This window comes from Sycon ciliatum, chromosome 3 (assembly GCF_964019385.1).
Source record: "Sycon ciliatum chromosome 3, ocSycCili1.1, whole genome shotgun sequence".
Lineage (NCBI taxonomy): Eukaryota > Metazoa > Porifera > Calcarea > Leucosolenida > Sycettidae > Sycon > Sycon ciliatum.
Window position 1 is genome coordinate 24,326,623 of NC_088645.1, and position 23,519 is coordinate 24,350,141.

General features: G+C 49.0%; 2 protein-coding genes across 2 annotated transcripts; one reads left to right on the top strand and one right to left on the bottom strand.

Moving 5' to 3' along the window:
* Positions 1-652: 652 nt before the first annotated feature.
* On the bottom strand, positions 653-10,388 carry LOC135811840 (uncharacterized). The gene is made up of 4 exons (XM_065325079.1): positions 10,180-10,388; positions 5,008-5,128; positions 4,357-4,487; positions 653-1,568 (listed from the first exon to the last, which is right to left on the bottom strand). The coding sequence occupies exons 1-4, from the start codon at positions 10,315-10,317 to the stop codon at positions 1,362-1,364; spliced, it is 597 nt and encodes a 198-aa protein (XP_065181151.1). The 5' UTR covers positions 10,318-10,388; the 3' UTR covers positions 653-1,361.
* A 2,852-nt stretch (positions 10,389-13,240) lies between these two features.
* Positions 13,241-17,371, top strand: LOC135811841 (aspartyl/asparaginyl beta-hydroxylase-like). Its single transcript, XM_065325080.1, has 3 exons — positions 13,241-14,049; positions 14,561-15,003; positions 16,036-17,371. The coding sequence occupies exons 1-3, from the start codon at positions 13,599-13,601 to the stop codon at positions 16,408-16,410; spliced, it is 1,269 nt and encodes a 422-aa protein (XP_065181152.1). The 5' UTR covers positions 13,241-13,598; the 3' UTR covers positions 16,411-17,371.
* The last annotated feature ends 6,148 nt before the right edge of the window (positions 17,372-23,519 follow it).

Genomic DNA, 23,519 nt, shown 5'->3' on the forward strand with positions numbered 1-23,519 from the left:
TGAATCCCCACGTGCCCTTCACTTCGCCTGTCAATCATCAAGGCCCCGGACTGATAAGTGACGGCAGAAACAACACGTCAACCCGCAGGTCCTGCACTATCCAGACCATTACCATTACAAATAATTTTACAGACAGTCAGTATGTGAGTCGCGTCTATGCAGATCTACCTACCCAAATGATTTGAAATCATTGCAGATCTGCATTTTCTTGATACAAATATGTAGCAGATAGCAATGCATAGATAGAATAGTCCAAGAGCAAGTGAGGTGATACTTGGAGTTGGTTGTTTGTAGCTGTCTCAAATCACGAGATCAAAGCCGGCCACATGTTCCTTTTGGGCTTGGTATGGCATGCATGGTCAGCACAGCCAGATCAGCCTCTAAAGGAATTGTTAAAAAAATATCACGTGACTACGACTTCGAACTGGTACATCAAACAATTTTCAGTACTGCTGGATGATGGCGAAATAATTATACCAAACCATACTGATGAAATTGATCGAAAATCCAAATACACGTATCGCCCCTCCACACACGCGCGCACACACACACACACACACGCACACACACACACACACACACACACACCCCCCCCCCCCCCACACACACACACACACACAGCGCTTGAGTATTGCGTCAGCATGGAACGCCGTTGAATTGCTAGCTATAATTATTACTTCATCAATGCAGTGGTGCATGCCATGGTGAAGCACTCACTGATAAATATAATGGGAAAGCAGCAAACTGCAAACTAGCCTAGGAATAACCGCACAAGCTTATCACACAAGCAATGGAGGAGAAACATCATTAATTTTCGTGTTCCTGCCGAAACCAGCAATGCAAACCGATGAGTGCTTGGCAGCCAGGAATAATAAGACATCGGTTGTGCAGAAGTGTAAAACTAAATTGGCCTTTTCAGGACCAAGCCATGGTGATGCGTGTTCTGCAGCAGATAGCAGTTGTGTGTGTGTAATGCAAACTATATACATGTCGGTTGCTACACTTTGCAACAACAGTACGCGTTAAAGAAACGAAGGCGCAGAAAACGCGGGAAAGCACCCACAAAGGTGCAAAGCAAAACATCATCTGGCCAATGCCCCAACGCACGATGACAATCAGTGAAAGAGAATGCCTAGCACACGGACTCGCATGCTACTAGCACCCAGCATGAACAGTGAGAGCATTGCCAGCACAGTCACACATGTGCAACACGGGGCAGCCAGACATCTGCAACAAACACGCACGCACACACACACACACACACACACACACACACACACACACACACACACACACACACATGCACACACACACACACACATGCACACACACTTTAATAAAAATCGCTACAACATACTAAGCTATTCCGTGCCGGTCTTGAACTTCTCCGGGTCGTACGACGTAACCTGCTTGGGCACTTCGAGCTTCTTGGGCGGCAGGTCGAGGACGACCTCGCGTCTCGTGTTGTCGAAGAGCCGCACGGAGACGGTGGGACGATCCGGGTCGGTGATGGGCTTCCGCTTGGTTGCATCCATCTGCACCACCTCCAGCGGCTCCTTGTGCGTGTTCTGAGCAGCAAAGCGACACAACACAGGCATGCAATGTGCATTGTGAGCAGGGCGAAACACACAGGCATGCAATGAGCATTCTGAGCAGCAAAGCGAAACACAGGCATGCGATGTGCATTGTGAGCAGGGCGACACACAGGCATGCAATGTGCATTGTGAGCAGGGCGACACTGTCAGTTCGGCACCACCAAGCACGTGTTACAATAACCACAAGGTGGATAAGCTAAATCTCAATTCTACTTCAAAAGTCACATCAAGAAAAATCATTTATAATAGGACGAAATGCGTAAATTGAACTATATTCCTTCACAATATTGTTTTGCTTTCATTGGCGTTCTTTGGGTCGGCTGCGGTAGCTGCGCGAGCTGAGCGCAAAGTAGAACAATTGCAGTGCCTATACAAAGCTGTCCAGGGCCATTCTCCTTACGGCTGCAATCTCCAACGCATGCACACACATTTTTAAGGGAGGGTGTGTGTTGTTCATTCCCCCCTAGTCTACACCATTAAACGGCTTGGCGTCCATTAATCCCGGCGCACCACCATCATGACCGTCCACAGGAATAGATTAAAGCCAATCTTTGGCCCTGTGAGCCTCCCACCTGTGGACGCCGCCCCGGGTACCCCGCTCCCATCATGGCTGGAGTCATCCCCGCCTGCCCTCTTCATTTACACCCTTGTTTTAAGATCTTCAGCCGAGTGTTCGTCCTCGCTGTTGCAGTGCCCGCTGTAATATTTAACTATTCCTCTTCAGCCGAGTGTTCGTCCTCGCGGTTGCAGTGCCCGTCGTCATATTTAAGTATTCACCTTCAGCCGAGCGTTCGTCCTCGCTGTCTCCGGCAGAGTGTTCGTCCTCTGTGGAGTCCAACCCATACATTGCTGTCTCTGGTTTGGTTGTTGGTTGCTGTTTGTTCTTTCCCTGTGTTCTGTGTGGTGTGGAGTACCTTCACTGTGCAGGTGCACCAGCATCCTGTCTCCGGGCCACCGCCACATCTGCCTGCACCACCGCCGCCTCCTCCACCTCCCCAACCTCTCCGTCCCCTGGTGCCTGACCGCCGGCCAGAGGACGCACGCTGCATTATCCGCCGACGTCGGGAGCAGCGGACATAGCGGCGAGTCAGATCGGCCGCCTACGTCGCTCGGGCTCGCCGCCATGCCGCTGATCGGCGGGCACGCCGACGCACTGGCCATCAAGCCCCACAGCCCACCCCACCCCCGACGATACAGAAATGGTATCCGAATGTGAGTTGTCCGAGTAGAAATGTGTTACAAGCGTTGATAAATTGTCTGGTGTTGGTATGTTGAGAGTGGCTATGTGATGTATGTGCAGAGCTGTGTGGTGTACCTGTGCCTGAAGTGTGTCCTTTTTATGAGTATTATCGCATTTTTGTCTCAGAGGAAACTGTTTATTTATGTTTTTATTTTTTATTTTGGTAACATGTTTCACGTCTTGTGCATGTGAATTGTGTATGTGCGGTTGTTTCGTGCATGTGTTATACACCCGTTCCCTATTTATTTATTTCATTTATTTCTTCTTCTCGTGGGGACACGAGTTTTCTCACCCGGAGAGGGGGGTAATGTTGTATGAGCCCCGTCCACACTCCCGTACGCACACACTCCCCTGCACATATTCATGCACTCCCCGCTCACCTTCGCCCTGCTGACCTTTTGCCTCCCTTACTTCATGCACTGCTGACCCCTTTTTTTCCCGCTCACCCTGTCTCGCTAACTGCATACACCCCTTTTCCCGTTCACCCTATTCCCACTTACTGCATGCACCCCTTTGTTTCCCTCCAGAGTTTTAGATACACCCCAAAGGCTGCGCTTGCGCTGCCCCTCTGCGATCTCCTCAGTCACTTGATCTCTTGTCAGTTCTCTCTCTTGTGACTTCCCTCTGAGTTCTTCGGTTAGTTGTTCTAGTCCTCTCTCTCTCTTGTTCCCTCTCGAACCGTTGAGTAATATAACTGTCATCAAACCGACTGAGTTGTGTTGGTAATACTACAGTCGACCTACCCTTATAACGATATTTTCGTCTGACCCAGAAATATTGTTATAAGGGTAATATTGTTATAGGGGTAACTGGTTCATTTCATACACATACGTCATCATGCATGAATTTAGTTCATTTTTTACACTCTTCATAGCGTCGAAAACGTATGTACATGCACATTATGTACACAGCAAGGTGCCCACTGGTGCCCTCATCGCATTTCGTCATGTCCCAGCGACTTATCAAGTGAATCTTGCCCTACCTTGACAGTGGACTCTACATATCCCCTGCTGGATATTGTTATAAAATGGAAAATGTTGATTGGTCAGCCCAATTTATATTGTTATAGGGGTAATATCGTTATCGCAATATTGTTACTTGAAGTATAAGGGTAAGGCGTTGTATACAAAAGTCAATGGAGTGATTTGGTTTGGCAGAAAAATATCGTTATAAGGGTAATATCGTTATAGAGGTTATCGTTATAAGGGTAGGTCGACTGTAATAGGAATAGTACAGTGAAACCTGGTTTAGGTGACCACCCCACGGTGCAAGCAAAAGCGGTCATTAAAGCCAGGTGGTCTTCAGAACCAGGTCCCATAACGTCTGTGTACAATTATCGGTGCATGGAAAAACGGTGGTTAAGAGCAGGTGGTCGCTAAACACAGAGGTCGCTTACACCAGGTTTTACTGTAGTAGTAGTTGTACTCCACATCGTGGCTACAACCCTTACTTTTACTACAGGCGTATGTGCCCTCCCCCCCCCCCGTCTCCATGCGGGCTATATGCCTAACATTGTCGTACCGGGTATGGCTGCTTGGTGAAGCCTCCTTGGTTGCCAATACTACGCTGATAGTCGTCAGGGCGGATGGGCTCGTATGGCCGCCTGTCCAAGTGCTGCAAGCCCTCCGCGTTCGTGATCAGAGACTCCTTGCCTGCACGAGGCACACAGGAGCAAGACAATAGGCAAAACGTACATAACATCAGTCCCAAACTGCTACAGGCGCGCTCACTGAAAATCCGACATCGCTATTTCCACAAATTGGCAAAACTCCTCCAATTTCCACCAAATTCCTCAAAAGAGTAGTAGTACTCCCACTACAACTTACCCGGCACTGGCAGACTAGCAACACTCGCATACCAGCAAGTAAGAGTGTACACGCCTTAGATAGGTACGAGTCACTTTCGATGATCCCTCCACGCTACTCTCATCCAAGCCATTCAGCATAGACAGGGCCGAGGACTAAAGCAAGCCTCTCATGCAAGCCATGCAGCACAGCCATGGACAGGGCCAAGGACTTTGCATCCGGCTGACTCACTTCAACGTACCATCACACTACTGAAAACATGCACAGTACGTAATTATGCACACACGCACACACACACACACACACGCACACACACACACACACACACACACACACACACACACACACACACGTGTCGCATGCTTACCCAGTCCTCTATAGCGTCGGAAGGCGTCGTCGAATCTCATCCGCTCTTCCTGGCAGTACATGTTGACGTTCTCCTTGTGGATCATGCGACATGCCCACCAACGCTTCTCCAGAATCAAGTACTATACACGGATGATGCACAGCAACACATGTGGCATGGGTGCGCACGCACGCGTCGGCACACACACACACAAAGTTTCACAAACACACACAGTCATCAGCTTACTTTTGCCTGAAAACCAGAACTGACATCGAGAGACCACGCGTGTTTCGGGCGGGATTTGAATCCCATTTCCGACACCATACACTTCGCCCTTGTCCTCACCCAGTCACACTATGCTGCATGCACAAGTCGCTAGATCGTCTAGCCATTGGATGTTTTCCGGGGGTTGCCAGAGAAAGTGGGCGTTTTTAAAAATTGAGGCTCGACAGTACATGTACCCTGGAGTGGAGCTCTGTCAGGAACTCTCTCACGCAGGTTCACACATCTACGGTTTAGAAGTACACTATTGTATGTACATGTACAATCAACTTCACTAATAACGAATGCGGATATAACCACAATTCGCGAATAACGACAGAATTCGGGTATAAGGACACTTCGCGAATAAGGACACTTTTCTGATGCCCCGCGGAGTGTCGTTATACGCAAAGTTGACTGTAAGTCGTTGTTGCCATCTTCATTTGGTCCATCCATTCATAACTTAGTTGTAACAAGGGTTTTTTTTCATTCGACCTAATGCGACTACACGACGCTTGCCGACAACAGAACGAGCACGATGAGCTCCCGGCACCTTATGGAACGGAACAAGACCTGTCGGGAGCAACACTACGTGCTATTGTGGAGTGTTGCTGGGCAACTGTTCGTCCCGTGTTGTGTGGTCTCGTCGGGTCAAATGAAAACAAAAGTTTTAAAAAACCTGCTTACTACACTGGTACGAGTACTGTAATTTCACAAATTTTCGGTGTACTTTTATTTCCGGTACTTTCGGTGCAGCTGTTTCATACCTAAGGGGTCGTCCGTAATTTTCGAAAAATTAAAAAATCCGTCCTCGTGCAAAATTGTCTCTGACCCACCCACCCACCCCCCATTTTTCCCATTAATTTTTTGATTTTTACCGATGCCGGCATACCCAGCTCAAAAAATAAGAAATCCTGACCCCATGTTTTCTGACTGCACCCGTGTCAAGTACTAGTAGCTAAGTACAGTGAGTAGGGAGGTTCTGCTATACGTGAAACGTAGAGAAATCACGTAGAGAGCAGGTGTCTGGGTTAGAGTCTACGGCTTCGCGTGTTTTGGCTCCAGATTTCTACGCGGAGATGGGGTTCTCTACGTTGTGGCACACGCAGAGAAAATGCGTACGGATTTGCTGGGTATCGATCAACTGCATGCAGAAAACTGCCAAATATGGAAGGGGAAATTCCCAGTACACATTCCACGTGACTTCTCTAGGTGAAACGTAGAGCAGAACAGCATTTCTTTACGTTACGGGAACGCGAAGAAAGTTCGCGTGATTCTTTGCGTCGCGTTCCCAAAACGTAGAGCAGAACCTCCCTAGTATTAGGTCTACCGACGTCACGGCCATGCACCGTCCTACAACTACATGAAAAGTCATGTATATCATAGTAGAAACTGGTGTTAGCGACAATCGATCCTACACTACATGTCTACGTCTACAGTACAGTGCACAGTCAGCTATAATCAGTGCAACAAGTGTATGAAAGTCACTGGAGCAAAAAAAAATCAAAAAATTAAATTCCGCCAGCACTCTTGACCACCCACCCCCTTTTTGCCTGAGGACGGATTTTTTAATTTTTCGAAAAATACGGACGACCCCTAAAATTTCAATACACCGAACAAACACCAACACGCATAATCCCATAAAGAACTGCTTCTCTGTACCGAAAATTTCTGTTCACCTAACCTGGCCTGTTGCCCTCATAGCGAAAAAAATTGAGCACCGAAAATTTCTGAAATCAGAGTACATGTTACTCTTGTTAGAACTGCCCTTTGTAGCTACAAGCAAGTACAGTCAGACCTCGCTTATCCGGTCCTCTCGCCATCCGGAAGAAAATCGTTGGTTACCGATTTACAGCATAATTATGTAGTGCATACACACAGTATGTGTGTTCGATTATCCGGTTCACTCGCCTATCCGGATATTTTTTTGTGGAAAACGGATGTGCGCGGTTAAACGAGGTCTGACTGTACGAGTGAGTCAAACAGTGCATCACAAGCACAACACGCGCGTGCGTATGTCTCCGGCATCGCAGTGGTCTTTGCAATTGTGCCAATGAAATCCTGGTTTGTACCATCGCAGTGGTGTTTGCAATTGTGCCGGTGAAATTCTGCTTTCTGCCTTCGCAGCCTGGTGTTTGCAATTGTGCCAGTAAAGGTTTTTAATGATAGCTTGCATAGACCTCGGTCCTACCGGTAGGACCTACCGGTAGGACCATCATACACAGACATGCTGCATGGCCTCTGTTCTAACATTGACCTAAAACTTGACCCTAAACTGTTGCTAAGGGGCTAATGAAGAAGTCCACAAATTTTAGACGTGATCGCACAAGGCATACTACGAAATTCCATGGTAACAACCCATGGTAACCATGGAAATGGAGTATGGAATTATGCATTCCACGGCCTTGGCAAGCTAATAAAAACATTAGGACCTCACCACAATTGATGTGCCATGGTCAAAATTCACTTTGGACAGAGTTGCTAGCGCACCGACAGGATTATGTGCGGCAATTTTGACAATCGGTAAAATTGCGCATACGCAATGCACTGGACATAGCCTTGCATTTTGCGCCATTACTTTGCCTGACAAAGACCTCATCTCAACAATTGTTTTAAAAAAATTCTCAACCAAAAGCACTTTTGCAGCTCGATTTCTTGGGTCCTACCGGTAGGACGGTATGCAAGCTATCATTAACGTGAGCAGACATCATAGATCCATCCTCCCAATGCCTGTGTCCACTCGACTAGTGGCCAGCAGCATAGGACACAACATAACCGACAATGGCTCCAACAACCACCCAACCAAACACTGAAACATACACCAGCAAGCATGGCAAGCACAGGTGTGCGTGTTGATTCAGCGTCGGGTGATCATCCGTTGGTTCTGGTGACCTGCGCCCCAGCTCGAGATCGCCATGCAAACTCCATGGCATTATATGCGCTGCTGACGGAGTCGATATTAGTAAAATCAACTCAAGTTCCTTGTCATCGTTCTAGTTGTCATGCCGTCAACCAACTGGTACTGTCTTAACTAAAGTAGACCCGAATCTTAGCTGAATGCCACATCAGTGGAAGACACGTGTAAACCGCACTTTGGGTCTACTTTCCGGAGCAAACGTGCAAACACCAAGCCTGAACACGTTATTTCAACATTGCAGCTGTGGCATTTCACAGCACATGCGTGTGTTTTGCTCCAGTACATGTATATTTACGGTGCATTATTATGACAGCGCAAAATCTGTGAATCCCGCTTTTAAGCTCACAGTCGCTATGGCCTTTTGACCTCTTTTCGCTCTGAGTTTTCCGGCATACAGGATCGCTGGAATTCGCTAGCGCTCCTTGTGAAGCAAGTGTGGACGCAGGCAGAGATTACAGGGCTGCGCGTGCCATGTCCGCTCCATAGGCCCAGACAGATCCTGCCGGCAATTCTTTCGGCAAAAATATGGAAGAATTGAAAAAGCGGAATTTGCCGGCAAAATCGGAGCGAAATATCGAGATGTTGGGTAAAATCCATGCCTGATACAGTCAGTATCGCCTATAGCGTTGGTGTTTGATTTTGAGCATTTTATCACTATAAGCGATATATTACTATGACCGATACTGCATGCAATGTATGCGAGTGGGGTGTCAAACGACTCAGCGCGCCGTGCACATACGCACTACATACATGTACAATGTCATGTAGCTGGCTGTAGCTCCTGACACACAAAATCAGGATTTCCTCATGATGGAGGCATATTTTGGCAACTTGTACAAGCAAAACTCACCAAACAACACTCACTGGACAAGTTCTTCACGAAGAAGTAACACTCTGTTCTCCTCTGACATCGCTTGATTTTACATCAATCACTATAACCGATGCAAAAATAGTGTAATAAACGTTTTTTGAAATATGAATTTGATCACTATAGGCGATATATTACTATAGACGATTATTACTATACGCGATAACTGTGTATACTTAGTTATGGCAAATGAAAATGAATTTGAGAAATTGATCACTATATCCGGTATATTACTATAGCCGCCAACCCTATAGGCGATACGGACTGTACTTGGATGTCCTTGTTTCTTACTCGTTCAGCAGGACACACTGCCCAGGACGAGATCATGTCACCGAAATATCACGATTCACTGCGGATCAACATGATTAAGGAAGAACCTAGAGACAGGCGTGTGTGAAAACCCGTGTTGAGAAACCGACCATGCACTTTTTATGAAACGTACGGGAAATGGATAAAATACACGTTTTCCGGAGCAAAATATCGGATTTCTAGTGCCAGGGTCGACAAAAATTTCGAGGCGAGCGGAGCAGAATCTCTGTCTGCCCAGTGTCTGGGCCTACCGCTCCATCATGATCGTACACCCTGTATCATTGAAAGGTCATGAGCCTTGGAGGACGGCCCTCAGTTCAAATGAAATTATTACGAAACTAATTTCTGGTGGCGGGGATGCAGGGGCCCGAGGGCTCAACACACACTCTCACGAATACCCAAAGTAACCAGGAGTATTCAAATCAAGAAAGTGAAGAAACTCATCAAGGTTGGTAGGACCTAACTCGATCATTTCTTCTCTCTCTCTGAAATCAATAACGCACATTTCACATACTAGTACACCTCTTCCCTCTCTTATAAGTTACAACCTTATGTCTTCGCTACCTTGTCATAGGGAAGAAACTCCCGTTTGGATTTTGCGAACTAACAACCATCATCAGCAATTGAGCGACGTGGCCGTGGAGACAACAAATTTAATGATAGCAATGAATAATATTCGTTCCGCGGTCATGCCACACAACAAACTCTTTTGAGACTTCTTTGTTGTGTGGCATGATCGCGGAACTAATAATTATTATTCATTGCTATCATCAGCAATTGCGAGAATATATTTCGTTATGTTTCCATCGCAATATAATTATAAATGCAATAGCTGTACCTTCTGATAAGCAACTGCTGAGTCGCGCGAAGCCTGGTGCAGGGCCATTTGTTTGCACGCCTCGTCGTTAGGGTCGCATTCCCACAGGTTGCGCACGCGAGGGTACGTGTAGTGGTTAAACTCATCCACGCCCGCCATGGCTAGATAGCTGCTGTTGCTGCTACCTTCTCTCCTCGATCCTCCTAAATACAAATTATTTGTACAAACTATAAAATCAAAAAGTGACAACTAAACGCTGAAACAGTCATGCAGCGCAAAGATTTCTTGCAAGGAAAAAAACATTACAGCACGATCGATCGATATCTACGTAGCTGACGTATAGCCTAGGCTAGGGTACTACAGTCGCTAGTCAGTCAACGGAGCGTCTCTGTACTGTACTTGTTGTAGTCTGTAGTGTAACCAAAATTTAATGGTACAGTGCGTATCGGTTATAGTGTGGTCGTATACAAGAATATACTGCTTACAAGAATGAACACTCATTTTTTCATAATCATAACACATATTTTATTTTACACACACAACAGAGGCGAAAGGCTGTGTTAGCTGTAACTTAAAGTTTCACGCATCGAGCGATCATCAGACAGCAGCATATTTTATTTTATGTGTATATTTATTCTTACAAGCAGTATTATCGCATAGTGGAATACATCGGCCCTAAGAATGGATTTTGTGTAGCAAAATATGCCAGATTAGCGCAAAGGGTATCGCCTGTAGTAATAACATCTGTGCTCTGTGCATACTCAATACAATAATATTCAACACAAAAAGAGTTATGCCCAAGGGAGCGGAGAATCACTTTTTCTGTCCAGTCGGACTCTTTCTTCCGACTTCTCTCGTATCCGCTGCTCCGCAGTCGCCTAGCACGACCGCGAGTCTGATTGATCCGTGTGTATCATGTGTACGTGTCCACATGCCAAACGTGCGCGCATATAGTGATATGTCACACGTGCATATGATACGTCACACGTGATTTATCGTGTGTAAGAAATATCGGGAATAAGAATCAAAATTTTAATGTCGTTTTTCAAACACCCACGCTATAACCGATACCTACTGTAACTGTAAGTTGTAAGTTTGTATCCCTGGTGATGTTTGTGCCAGGAGAGCACTATGTACATGTACGTAGGTCGTTGGTGGTGCTCTTCACTATCACTCAGTATCACTATCAGACACAATCTTCCTCAGCCTACTCAAGCTCAACTGATGTCATGATGAGGGCCGGTGAATTCCCCGAAACCGTGACTGACTGTGTATTGAGCAGGGAGTGGTGCTTTCTTGCAGGTCTGCCGAGTGGACGGTTCGATGGACTTCTAGTGTGCTCTGGATCAGTGGATGGCAGTCGTGAGTCAGTCAAGTGAGAATTCAAGTCGCAGGAAAACCGCAAGCTCCCATGTAGGGAGCAACACACAATTCCCCAAGTATCGCCGAAAGTCGCACCAACCTCTTCTTCACATTGAAATAACATGCTAACACAATACCATGAATACTGCCGCATAGATAGTATAGCGCTATACTAGCCTACATTGTATAGCCTGCGGCATAGGCCCAGACCTGGAAATCGGGAATGGGTTTCACCATGTTTTAATACCAGGGAGTCTTGGTAAAAGGTATAAGCAGGAAGTCGTATACTGTATACGACTCCCTGGTATAACTACTTATAAGACAGCAACCATGACTACACCGGCACAGAGAGCGTGTCATCGATGATCGAGACTTTGATTTCCTTGTTTTTTTTGCTTTCTGATGGATACAACATTGACCGGTCATGACCGTCGGTAGTCGACAGTCGAGTCGTGCGACATACAGCTACTAGTACTAGCAAGAGTCCATAAACACTTGGTACTATAAAAAGTAGTATACTTTTTCTGGGAGCCAAGCACATAACATGGTCGATCTGAGTTAGGCCTTGACGGATTATGCTAGCATAATTTTTCTCATAATTCCTACCAAAATCGAATAATCACATAATTCGAGGCAAATAATTGCATACGAATCGCATAAATTGGAATAATCCGCCTGTTCGCATCAAATAATTAATTCCATACAGTTGTACATGTTCTACAAGTACAAGTACAGGAGGTATCGGTTATAGCGTGGGTGTTTGAAAAACGACATTTGATTCTTATTGCCGATATTTCTTACACACGATAAATCACGTGTGACATATCATATGCACGTGTGACATATCATATGCGCGCACGTTTGGCATGTGGACACGTACACATGATACACACGGATCAATCAGACTCGCGGTCATGCTAGGCGACTGTGGAGCAGCGGATACGAGAGAAGTCGGAAGAAAGAGTCCGACTGGACAGAAAAAGTGATTCTCCAATGCTCCCTTGGACATAACTCTCTTTTTGTGTTGAATATTATTGTATTGAGTATGCACAGAGCACAGATGTTATTACTACAGGCGATACACTTTGCACTGATCTGGCATATTTTGCTACACAAAATCCATTCTTAGGGCCGATATATTCTACTATGCGATAATACTGCTTGTAAGAATAAATATACACATAAAATATGTGTTATGATTGTGAAAAAATGAGTGTTCATTCTTGTAAGCAGTATATTCTTGTATACGACCACACTATAACCGATACGCACTGTAGATGCACCAGGAAGTCGTAGGTTTACGACTCCCTTGATAACAATCATGTCCAGTCCACTATAATCAGTGACGGTCGTGGCTAGGTCGGACGGTGCGTTGACCCCGTTGAACTTTTGCTACTCGCACAACGCCCTCTACAAAAAAAGCTCATGCGCTAGTCCTCATGCATGTTTTTTTGCGAAACCAAGCTGGCTAGTGATGGTGTTTCGTCGCAAATGTGCAGCATAATGCGGCATAATAATTATTATGATAACTTTTAGCATAAAAATAGCAATTTTTCAGCAATGCGAAAAGCATAATTTCACGAAAATATTAGCATAATCCATCAAGGCCTAATCTGAGTCTCACCTGTCAACATGGTCAAGGATTTACAACATCAGTTTGGGGCCATGGGCGTAAATAAAGGACTGAATCCTGGGCTGTCTAGCCTATATACGTTGACACAAGGCACGCACCGCTCTATTCTACCGGACTGGCATGCTGCTACAACTCACCACAGAGCCTGGACGGTAAAACAGACTGAAGAGCGCGCAAATCCGAGGACGACATGTCCAGATGACTGGTGCGACAGTCGTCACTGCCCTGCAAGGCTATCCACATTGAATGGGAACTCAGCGTGGCAATAGCGTGCCCCGAAAACCATTTCGTTGAGCTCAAGGCAAGCAAGGCTGCTTGAAACCTCCAGCGGGTATCAACTCGACCTGGCAAGATCCACAAACACTCGTGAACATTGCGGTAGCGTGGATTTTGTGAACAACGGATCTGTGCTCACAGCATTGGACCATCATCCGAACGAGTAAGCATGAAAGCCAATACAAGGTGGTTAGTGGTATTCTTGATATGCTGCCTGGCAAGCAGCATGTCTGAGGCTAAGAAGAAATCCTCCAGCGGCGGTAGGAGCAAGACGAAAGAGAAGCCCATCATCTACCGCCTTCAGGTCACCGGTCAGGAGGAGTTTGTGCTCAGAAAGGACCAGAACCCGTGCTCCGTGCTGCTCAAGTACTGCACTGAGGTGGCCGATCGCGCGCAGCTGGACTTTGCCACAGTGTTCGACCAGCTCTACAACACAGTGCTGGATCAGCTGATCAAGCTATGGGACTCCCTGAAGGCGCACAAGGATCTGAAGACCGACGAGACGCTGTTTGTACGCTGCGAGCCAGTGAGCATAGCCGACGAGATGGAGAGCAAGTTGAACACTCAGGCAATGAAGGTCACCGCCGCAAGGCGGGCTAGTCGACACAAGAAGCTGCTCGGTAGGACCATTACTAGTACTACGCATGTTGAGGGCGGGAGGGAGGGAGAGAGGGGGGGGGGGGGGGGGGGGGGGAGGGGAGATGCCTTCTATCATACGTATCTTGAGTGCCTGGATTTACTCAATCCATGGGTTCGACACATGTAGGAAACTGCTTGGTAGGATCGTCATTACGCATGTCGAGAGCGGGAGGGGAAGGGAGAGATGCCTTTTATCAAAAGTACATAACAGGTTATGTACTCTTGCTTTTATCTTAGAGTGCTTGGATGTACTCGATCCATGGATCCTATACATGTGCCTGGTGTTCAGAATTACCCGGTACAGTGGTCTACACCAGACCCCGATAAGAGAGAGAGGCATGAATGGATGTATGGGTGGATGAATAGAGAGTGAGTGAGCGACTGGGTCCAAGGGTCACTCACGTCATTTAGCTCTAGTTGCAGGGGTGCTGCTATGCAGTCCTACGCCTTTTCTTCATCGGACTACACTGCACGTTTGTGGTTTTCTCACAGGACTACTGACCAAGGCAGTTGAGCAGCGGGATGCCAGCGCCCTGAAGGAGTTCAACACACAGCGACCGCTGTACAAGCTCACCGACCTGGAGCGCTTCGAGCTCTATCGCAAGACGATCGTCCTACTCCCGAGCAACGCCTTCATGGTGGACCAGTTCGGGCTGGCGCTGATGGCGATCGGGCGCGGCGACCTCGCGCGACTGCTGTTCGAGAACGCCGTCCGTCGCGGCGTGTGGGGCCACGTCATGCAGCGGCCCGTCTCCAAGTACGTGAAGAGCCTCAAGGCGCAGCCGTGGCACGACCCGACCGCCTACCCGTTCGTCGCCGAGCTGGAAGCGGCTGCGGACGTGATCCGCGACGAGTACGACGCCGCCCGTCGCGATCACCCGAACCTCTTCACCGAGGAGCAGGAGAACCTGCACGAAGGAGGCAACTGGACAGAGGTGAGTGCGACTAGTGCAAGGTCGGGCAGGGACAGGAAAGGGAAGGTGGGAGATGCAAGTTACATGTAGTGTTGAACAACCGTAAAATGAAGAAAAAAAACCATTGCCTGTGGATTGCATAGCATGAAGCTCATGTTGCAGAGAAATCTCGCTCTGTCTTCTGTGGTTAGAAGCTCTGCCCTTTCTGGCATGGAGCATAATGTGAATATAGGAATAATTCTGCAGTGTGTACAAGGTCTACAAGCACTGACGGACTGGCCATGCGCAGCCTGTGAAGCCTTGGCTCATGAATCTCGTACATGTAGCAGTGAATGCGATTACATCATCAGTGGAGATGCTTTGCCGCAGTGCACTAACGGCTCAATAGCGAATCGCGCTGCATGCATAGCTGACTCCCAACCATGACATCATTCGCATAACCTCTTTTAAAGCAATGTATTCCACGCTGCACCGTACCACCGACTTGTAAAATTATGACATTTACCACGAATCGCGACTGAATTTTGCTGTTCTCCGTCCATGGCAGATTATGCAGGGAAACCACCAGGGAGTAGTACAATATGTACTACTCCTGGAAACCACAACCTAAACAATGCAGGTTCCACTTGATTGTACATGTACTGTGTTGCAGCGAATGAACAGTGCTGCTCAATGAAATCCGGTCGCGTCACTCAAGTTTGCGCCTTGCGCCATTTCGCAGCCCAGTGTTCGCATGTCTAGGGCTGCGCAACACCCGGCGCGTACTTGAGTGACTCGATCGGATCTCATTGAGCATTGTGTGGACAGTGGTCCCTTTATGATCCGGCACCATTTGTGCTACGGAAATTCTGCTGGATTTCTCTACAATTACGGAGGGCGCTCGATTAACAAATCTGATTTTCTGATGCAATGTTCATGAAGAGGACTTTTTGGTTACTGGAAATTGTGCTGGTTTATGGAGGGTGCTGGTTTATAAAGTGCTGGATTAAAGAGGGACGACTGTAATTATATATGCCTGTGTATTCTGTCTGCACCACGCCTGCACTGCTGCAGCTACGTCTCAAGTCGTCCGGCAACGGCTGGCTGGCGGACACGAACGCGCACTTTCCGGCGACGGTCGCGCACCTACGCGCCATGCGGCAGGACTTCACCAGCGTCAAGTTCTCCAGCATCCTGCCGGGCACGCACATCCGGCCGCACACGGGACCGACAAACGAGCGCCTGCGCGTGCACCTGACGCTACACCATCGCGGCGGCGCTCGCATTCGCGTCGACGACGCCTGGCACACGTGGCCGCCGGGACGCGCCATCGTCTTCGACGACTCCTGGGAGCACGAGGTGCGGAACGAGGGCGAGCACGAGCGCACGGTGCTCATACTCGACGTGTGGCATCCCGACCTGCCGCTAGACCAGCGTATTGTACATTGATCCCTCGATGCTCCGGCATGCTCGATGTGTGGCACTGGGACCTACCGCTCGATCAGCGTTGTACAGTCATGTACATTGATCCGACATCACGGCCATCAGTGATGATGTCATGACTGTTCAGCCATGAATGTAAGATGCACGCCGTACGATCAGCGCACTGTACATTGATGCAGTGCTCCGGCATACTCGACGTGTGGCATTCTGACCTGCCGCTTGATCAGCATCGTGTGCACCGATCCCTGGATGCATGGCATGATGGGGCGACATTGTGTCTAGCGATGTCATCATGACTGCTCAGTGCTCAGCTACTGATGTATGATACACGTCTAAGTCGGACCGGTTCTATACTGGGACCAGCAGAACATCACTCCTTGGTACTAGCTAACTTGCAGTGCCCGGGAAACAACTACAGTCGAGTACTAGTATTCGTCAGGGAGAGGTATTTTACGACTCCCAAGAATCCATCAAACTTCATCTGAACTTCAAATCAACTGGCGATCGTGAGATACTAAAAGCTAATATTTTCTCAACTAGAGTTTTTATAGAAGCCGGTCGATGGATGTGTGTACTCACTATGTGGCTACAGTATAGGTCTCCACCAACGTCTGTTGAAGTGTTCTGTCTTCACTCACAGTGTTTCAGTGTTGTAGACTTCAGCAACTGGCGATTAATTAAGTCGACACGTGTATGTGTGTGTGTGTGTGTGTGTGTGTGTGTGTGTGCTCGTCTGCCCCTTATGGGGCCACATAGCCAGTCATGGCAGTGGAAGAAGGAATGTGTGTGTGTGTGTGTGTGTCAGCTAGTTCGGTTGGTGGGTACACGTATGCCTGATTGTGTTAGGTCTGTTGCCAACGGGCTCGGCTACTTGAAGGTGTAATGTTGTACCTGCCACCTTTGTTGGTTTCAGGGTTCATATACTTTCTATTTGAAGTATACATACCTGTTACCTGTTACCCATGGACTGCTTCTGGCTAGATTAACTCTTGTGTAATCAACGGTGCTAGTGAAGCTTATATCAGATCCACTCTGATTTAGCCACCCACACTAGTAGCAAGTATTACCTTCACTGGGGGCAGGGGTAACTGCAGTTGGATCCCAGGACGGATACCCTGATGCCGTCAATCCTTTTTCTGCACCTTGTCCTCACCCACTTACTGAGGTGTGGTGAGCCCATGAGTGGGATCATTTTCAAGTACACCCAGAGTTTTGGGGATTTCAGGGGGTGTCGGCCGTTGGGCGGTTCAATAGCCAATTGAGTCATCTTTCCAAGGTTCCTTTTGAGTCTCTCTCTCCTCTCCCGGGGAGACCCACGTGACCAGTTTTGGCAGTGAACAACAAGTACAAGTGCGTGTGTGCGTGTGCAAGTATTACCTTCACTGGGGGGGGGGGCAGGATAACTGCAGTTGGATCCTGGGACGGATTCCCTGATGGCGTCAATCTTTTTTCTGTACCTTTTCCTCACCTGCTTACAGACGTGTGGTGAGCCCATAAGTGGGATCATTTCCAAGTCCACCCATGAGTTTGGGGATTTCAGGGGGTGTCGGCAGTTGGGCGGTTCAATAGCCAATTGAGTCATTTTTCCAAGATTCCTTTGGTGTCTCTCTCCCCTCTCCCAGGGAGACCCACATGACCACTGTTGGTATTCAGCAAGTACAAGTGTGTGTGTGTGTGTGTGGCTGCGTGTGTGTGCGCGCACAATCGAAAGTCACATACCATAATTATTCTCTCTAATAAAAGCCAGGTCTCCAATAATGGCCCAGTCTCCAATAATGACCCGGGGTGAGGCCTGTTTGAAACAATAAGAGCACAGTCTCTAATAGTAGCACGGATCTGGTCACAACTGGAGCATGCAACAAGTATACTGACTGCATATAAAATAGCAGTACAGTACGCCAAGGAGGTTTTCGGTCTCCTATCTCCTTCCTGTGGCGCCCCAAAGATCAGTTTTGGACAATATTCCTGGGTTTAGGGTTGAGAAAATCGGTCTTGATATGGTCAGTTTATGCCTATTTAAACTGGAATTGGCTGGATAGTGGAGCATTGGAAAAACGAAAGCACAGTCTCTAATAGCATAGTATCTGATAGTAGCTGTCACTGAAATCATAAGAACCCCGGGCTCTTATTAGAGAAAATATGGTACCCGGCAGTTTGTGCGTGGCGTCAGTGTATTCGAAAGTGCCAGGTCGCAAATCTATCAACAGGTTCGTAACTGTCATCAACCCGGACTTGGAAGTTCAACATGATGATAGGTGTGGTATGCACTGATGTGCAAGCGCCTGTACAATTCGGCCCTGCCCCAATTGGCCAAGGGAAACCACTACATGTATACGAGGGCAGCTCGGGTCGAAACCCACAGCATCCAGTGTTACAGTCAGACCTCGCTTATCCGGTCCTCTTTTATCCGGATCCCTCGCCATCCGGAAGAAAATTGCTGGTTACCGATTTACAGCACATGCCATGCATACATACAGTATGTGTGTTCGATTATCCGGTTCCCTCGCCTATCCGGATATTTTTCGTGGAAAACGGATGTGTGCGGTTATGCGAGGTCTGGCTGTACAGCCACCCGTGCACCCGTGCCGTCTCCCTAGATCCCTGTACGTTTTGACCCCTGACCTGAACCGTGTGTGCTACACTGATTAGTGATCACCAACCATTTTTGATGCACATTACCGACAGAACAGTAAGAACCTATCGCAGTGAGTTTTGCCAGGTAGCGTGTCGAGTGTCAGGCACTGAGTCTCACCATAATGTAAGTCTATAAATTTCGGCCTCCCAGGGCTAAAACAAATTTTGGCCACATTAAATTGTCGGCCTATACTGCTGCTGACTGTCGCACTGAACCTTGCAAAACAAAATTTCGGCCGCAACAACATTTACCGCCAAATATGACAAGGCCAAAAATAGCCGAAAATAATTAATATGCGCCGAATATTTGTTGACTTTAATGCAGTACATATCATATTGATACTAGGCTGTGTTTACATGAGAAATTTCAACCCGGGTTGAGTTCAGCCCGGGTTGAAAGTATGTACGATAGACAAAATAGGTGAGCATTTACATGAAGACAGTTGACCCGGGTCAAATACTGATATGCCGCCAAAAGTCCACTTCTAGAATCCTGTATGGTCACGTGAATCCGTTTGCATGTGCAGTGCTGTTCAAACCTGGCGCGAGATACGCACAGAAGTACGTTTGTACGATTTTCTTGACCCGGGTTGATTTTTTCAACCCGGGTCAAGCGCAATGCGTCATGTAAACGCGCCATTCATTTTGTGCACAAACTGCATGACGGCTATTTTGAAAGTAGTTTGAGGTCGGATGCAGATTTTGAAGCTCCTGTCGATGTGGAATTTTCCTGTGTAGCGGCCGTGCGCCTGTCGAACGTGCCTGATGCAGAGTAGTGGACGATGTTGCCGGTGCAACGGCAAATCCACCTGTGTCAGATGCGAATGCACCAAGGCTGGCCGCCATTGCACAAACTGCTATCCCTCGGCGAAGGATCGTTGCCAAAATCGAGCACCCGAGCCCCAAACGACAGTTGCTCCAGCCGCGCCTCCCGCGCCGCCACTGCCTGCCTTGCGCAGCCCCGTACTCGTAGGAGTTCAAACGGTACGTCACGTTCCCAAATCACCTGGGCCTGCTGGGGCACTGTCCCCGCGCCTGCCGACCAGAACAGCTGCAGGTACGAGTCGTACCGAAATTTCGAATTCCCAACAACATGCATGGGACCTGCTCGAGGATAGTTGTAATAGTAGTACTAATAGTACAACATGTAGTGTACCGACGATCGCACGGAGCCAGACAGCGAGGGCAGCCACGACGGAGGAACCTCCCCCTGCGGTGCTCGACGCTGTCCCTTCAGCACCCAGCGTTACCAGCTCGCAACAGCTAGCGTGGGATTTGCTAGAATCCGAGGCTGCCGAGCCTGGAACGGGTCGAAACCAGAGTTCCTGTACTTCCAGCACGGGTCATGAGGCTGAACACCTCACGGACGGACTACTCGCAGAGTGCCGCGCAGCAGTAGATGTAAATGCACCCGCTAGCAGCTTGCAGCTTGCATCGCTATCTGATGATGAAGCTGACCGCCAGGCAGCGCAACTCTTAGCTTCCATCGACTCCAGCCAGTCTCTTGCATCTCTACCAGGACAGCCTGACAACCAGGGTGACCATGACACTGATGTACGCACCTCCCAACATATCACCACGGATATACCTGCATACACCGAGTGGCCTCAAACTAATTTCACTCTTGGAACCACGACCGCGGAAGACTGTGCGACTGCCATTGACAACGCATACAACGAAGCGGTTCACTTTCGACCGAACGCCTTTGACGTACCCAGTGGCTCCGTCGGAAAGGAATTTGTTCAGCTACTCAGCCAATACCTCCTTGCATTTGGCAATGGCTCCTCATTCCGGTGTCAGGGATTTAAGGTAGCGATGCTCTTCCAGATGCTGCTACTCCAAAAACCTTTCCATGCCCCGCCATCAGCCTTTGCGAAGTGCCTCAAACGCCGTCTCGAACTCTGGCGAGCAGGTGCCATCTCTGATTTAATAGAAGAATGCCGTACCATACACAAACAGATCGAATCCCACCAGCGGCGACAGGACAAAGCTTGCGCTGGGCATGATGACACTGCCAGAAAGTTTGCATCCCTGATAACTGATGGCAAACTCAGGTCGGCCCTCGCACAACTGGAAGAGGACAACGGAGGCGGTGTTTTGAACCTGGACGATAGAGTCGATGGCGTAACTGTTCGGGATATTCTGGCTGCCAAGCACCCGCCGGCAGAACCCGCCCATCCGGACGCTATTGTTCAAGGGGTTTTACCTCCACGACCACATCCGGTCCGATTTGAGTCATTAACTGGAGATGTCGTCCGCCGCGTTGCCCTAAATACACATGGAGCAGCAGGCCCGTCGGGAGTGGACGCTGACACCTGGAGGCGCATGTGCACCGGATTTGGAGGTGCCTCTGGTGAGCTCTGTGAGGCAATGGCTACCTGTGCCCGCCGGCTGGCAACAACATTCGTCGATCCCGCGTCTCTGGAGGCATACCTTGCTTGCCGGCTTATACCTTTGGATAAGAATCCCGGGGTTCGGCCAATTGGCATTGGTGAAGTTCTCCGCCGTATACTTGGCAAAGCCATCCTGTCTATGATACGGGACGATATCCAAGAGGCTGCAGGCAGTCTGCAGGTCTGCGCTGGACATGAGAGTGGCATTGAGGCAGCCGTTCATGCCATGACGACTGTTTTCGACGATGACGACACAGAGGCGCTGTTGATGGCGGATGCTTCCAATGCGTTTAACCGTTTAAACCGCGAAGCATGTCTTCACAACATCCAGCACCTCTGCCCGGCTATGTCTGCTATCGTTATCAATACGTACCGGCACCCTGCCAACCTAATTGTCGGCGGAGAGGTGATACGGTCCCGTGAAGGTACAACGCAGGGAGACCCTATTGCGATGCCACTCTATGCTCTCGGTGTCCTACCCCTGCTGCGGTCTGTGGCGACTGAGGGGACGGTGCAGGCTTGGTTTGCTGATGACTCAAGTGCTGGTGGAAAGTTAGTGAAGGTACGGGCTTGGTGGGATGCGCTGACCACCAAAGGTCCCTTGTACGGATACCACCTGAACCCGAGTAAATCTGTTCTCCTCGTCAAACCGGCAGTCCTCGGGCTGGCGCAGGAGCTATTCAGGGACACTGGGGTGACCATTCGTGTGGATGGGTGTCGCTACCTAGGTGCTGCAATTGGTACTGCTGAGTTCCTACAATCCTATGTCGAGGGCAAAGTCCAATCCTGGATAGGCCAGCTGGAGCGCCTAACCGTCATTGCGTCATCTCAACCGCAGGCTGCCTTCTCGGCATTCACCAGTGGCTTGAAACACAAGTGGTCCTTTCTGTGCCGCACCATGTCCAACGCTGCTCCAAGCTTTGGGCCACTGGAGAGTGCTATCCGGGACAAACTGATCCCTGCGATCACCGGACGTCAGATCTGCGAGGAGGACCGCGCTGTGCTTGCCCTGCCCTGCCGTTACGGGGGCCTTGGTATCATTGACCCGACCCAGCTGGCCTCTCAGCATCAGTCATCGAAGCAAATCACCAGAACCCTGCAACAAAACATCATCCAGCAAGTGATGCCGCTTGGCGATGCTATCTGTGATGGACAAGCAGCCAAGAAGGCAGTTCAGACGTCAGCTCGCAACGCTCTCCGAACCCACGCTGCAACTGTATGCTCTTCACTGAGTGCAGACCAACAGCGCACAGTTGAGCTTGCAGCAGAAAAGGGAGCCTCAGGGTGGTTGACGTGCCGACCCCTGAAACGCCATGGCTTTGCTATGGCGAAGGCGGAGTTTCGGGATGGTTTACATCTCCGCTACAACTGGAGACTACCGCACATGCCGTCTGCGTGCTCTTGTGGGAGCCAGTTCACCATCGCCCATGCCTTGAGCTGTCCAACGGGTGGGTACCCCAGTATTCGCCACAATGAAATTCGAGATGTGACAGCTGGCCTTCTGAAGAGAGTAGCTACCAATGTCTCCGTTGAGCCGCACCTCGAGCCTCTGTCGGGTGAGCAGCTGTCTCTTCGCACTGCCATTCGTGCCGATGCTGCCAGATTGGACGTGGCCGCTAACGGGATATGGGGAGGACGATTTGAACGCACATATATTGATGTCAGGGTTTTCAACCCATTTGCGCCCTCAAATCGCTCCTCCTCCGTCTCCGCAGCCTACACCCGCCATGAGAAGGCAAAGAAGCGTTCGTACGAACAGCGCTTGCGTGATGTAGAGCATGCCTCGTTTGTCCCGGCCGTGTTCTCTACGACTGGCGGCATGAGCAAGTGTGCGTCAGCTCTGTACAAGAGAATTGCTGTGTTGCTTGCAGAGAAGACCGGTGAGTCCTACTCCCTCACCATGGCGTTCATCCGGTGTCGTCTTAGCGTAGCGCTAATACGGGCCAGTGTAATGTGTGTGCGTGGTAGCCGATCCATGTTTTCTGCCCATGCTCCTGTCGCGTCATCTGCAGCTGTGGTCGCTGCGGAGGCATCCATTATGGCTGACTGAATATTGTCATATAGACTGTTTTCACAGCCACACTAGCT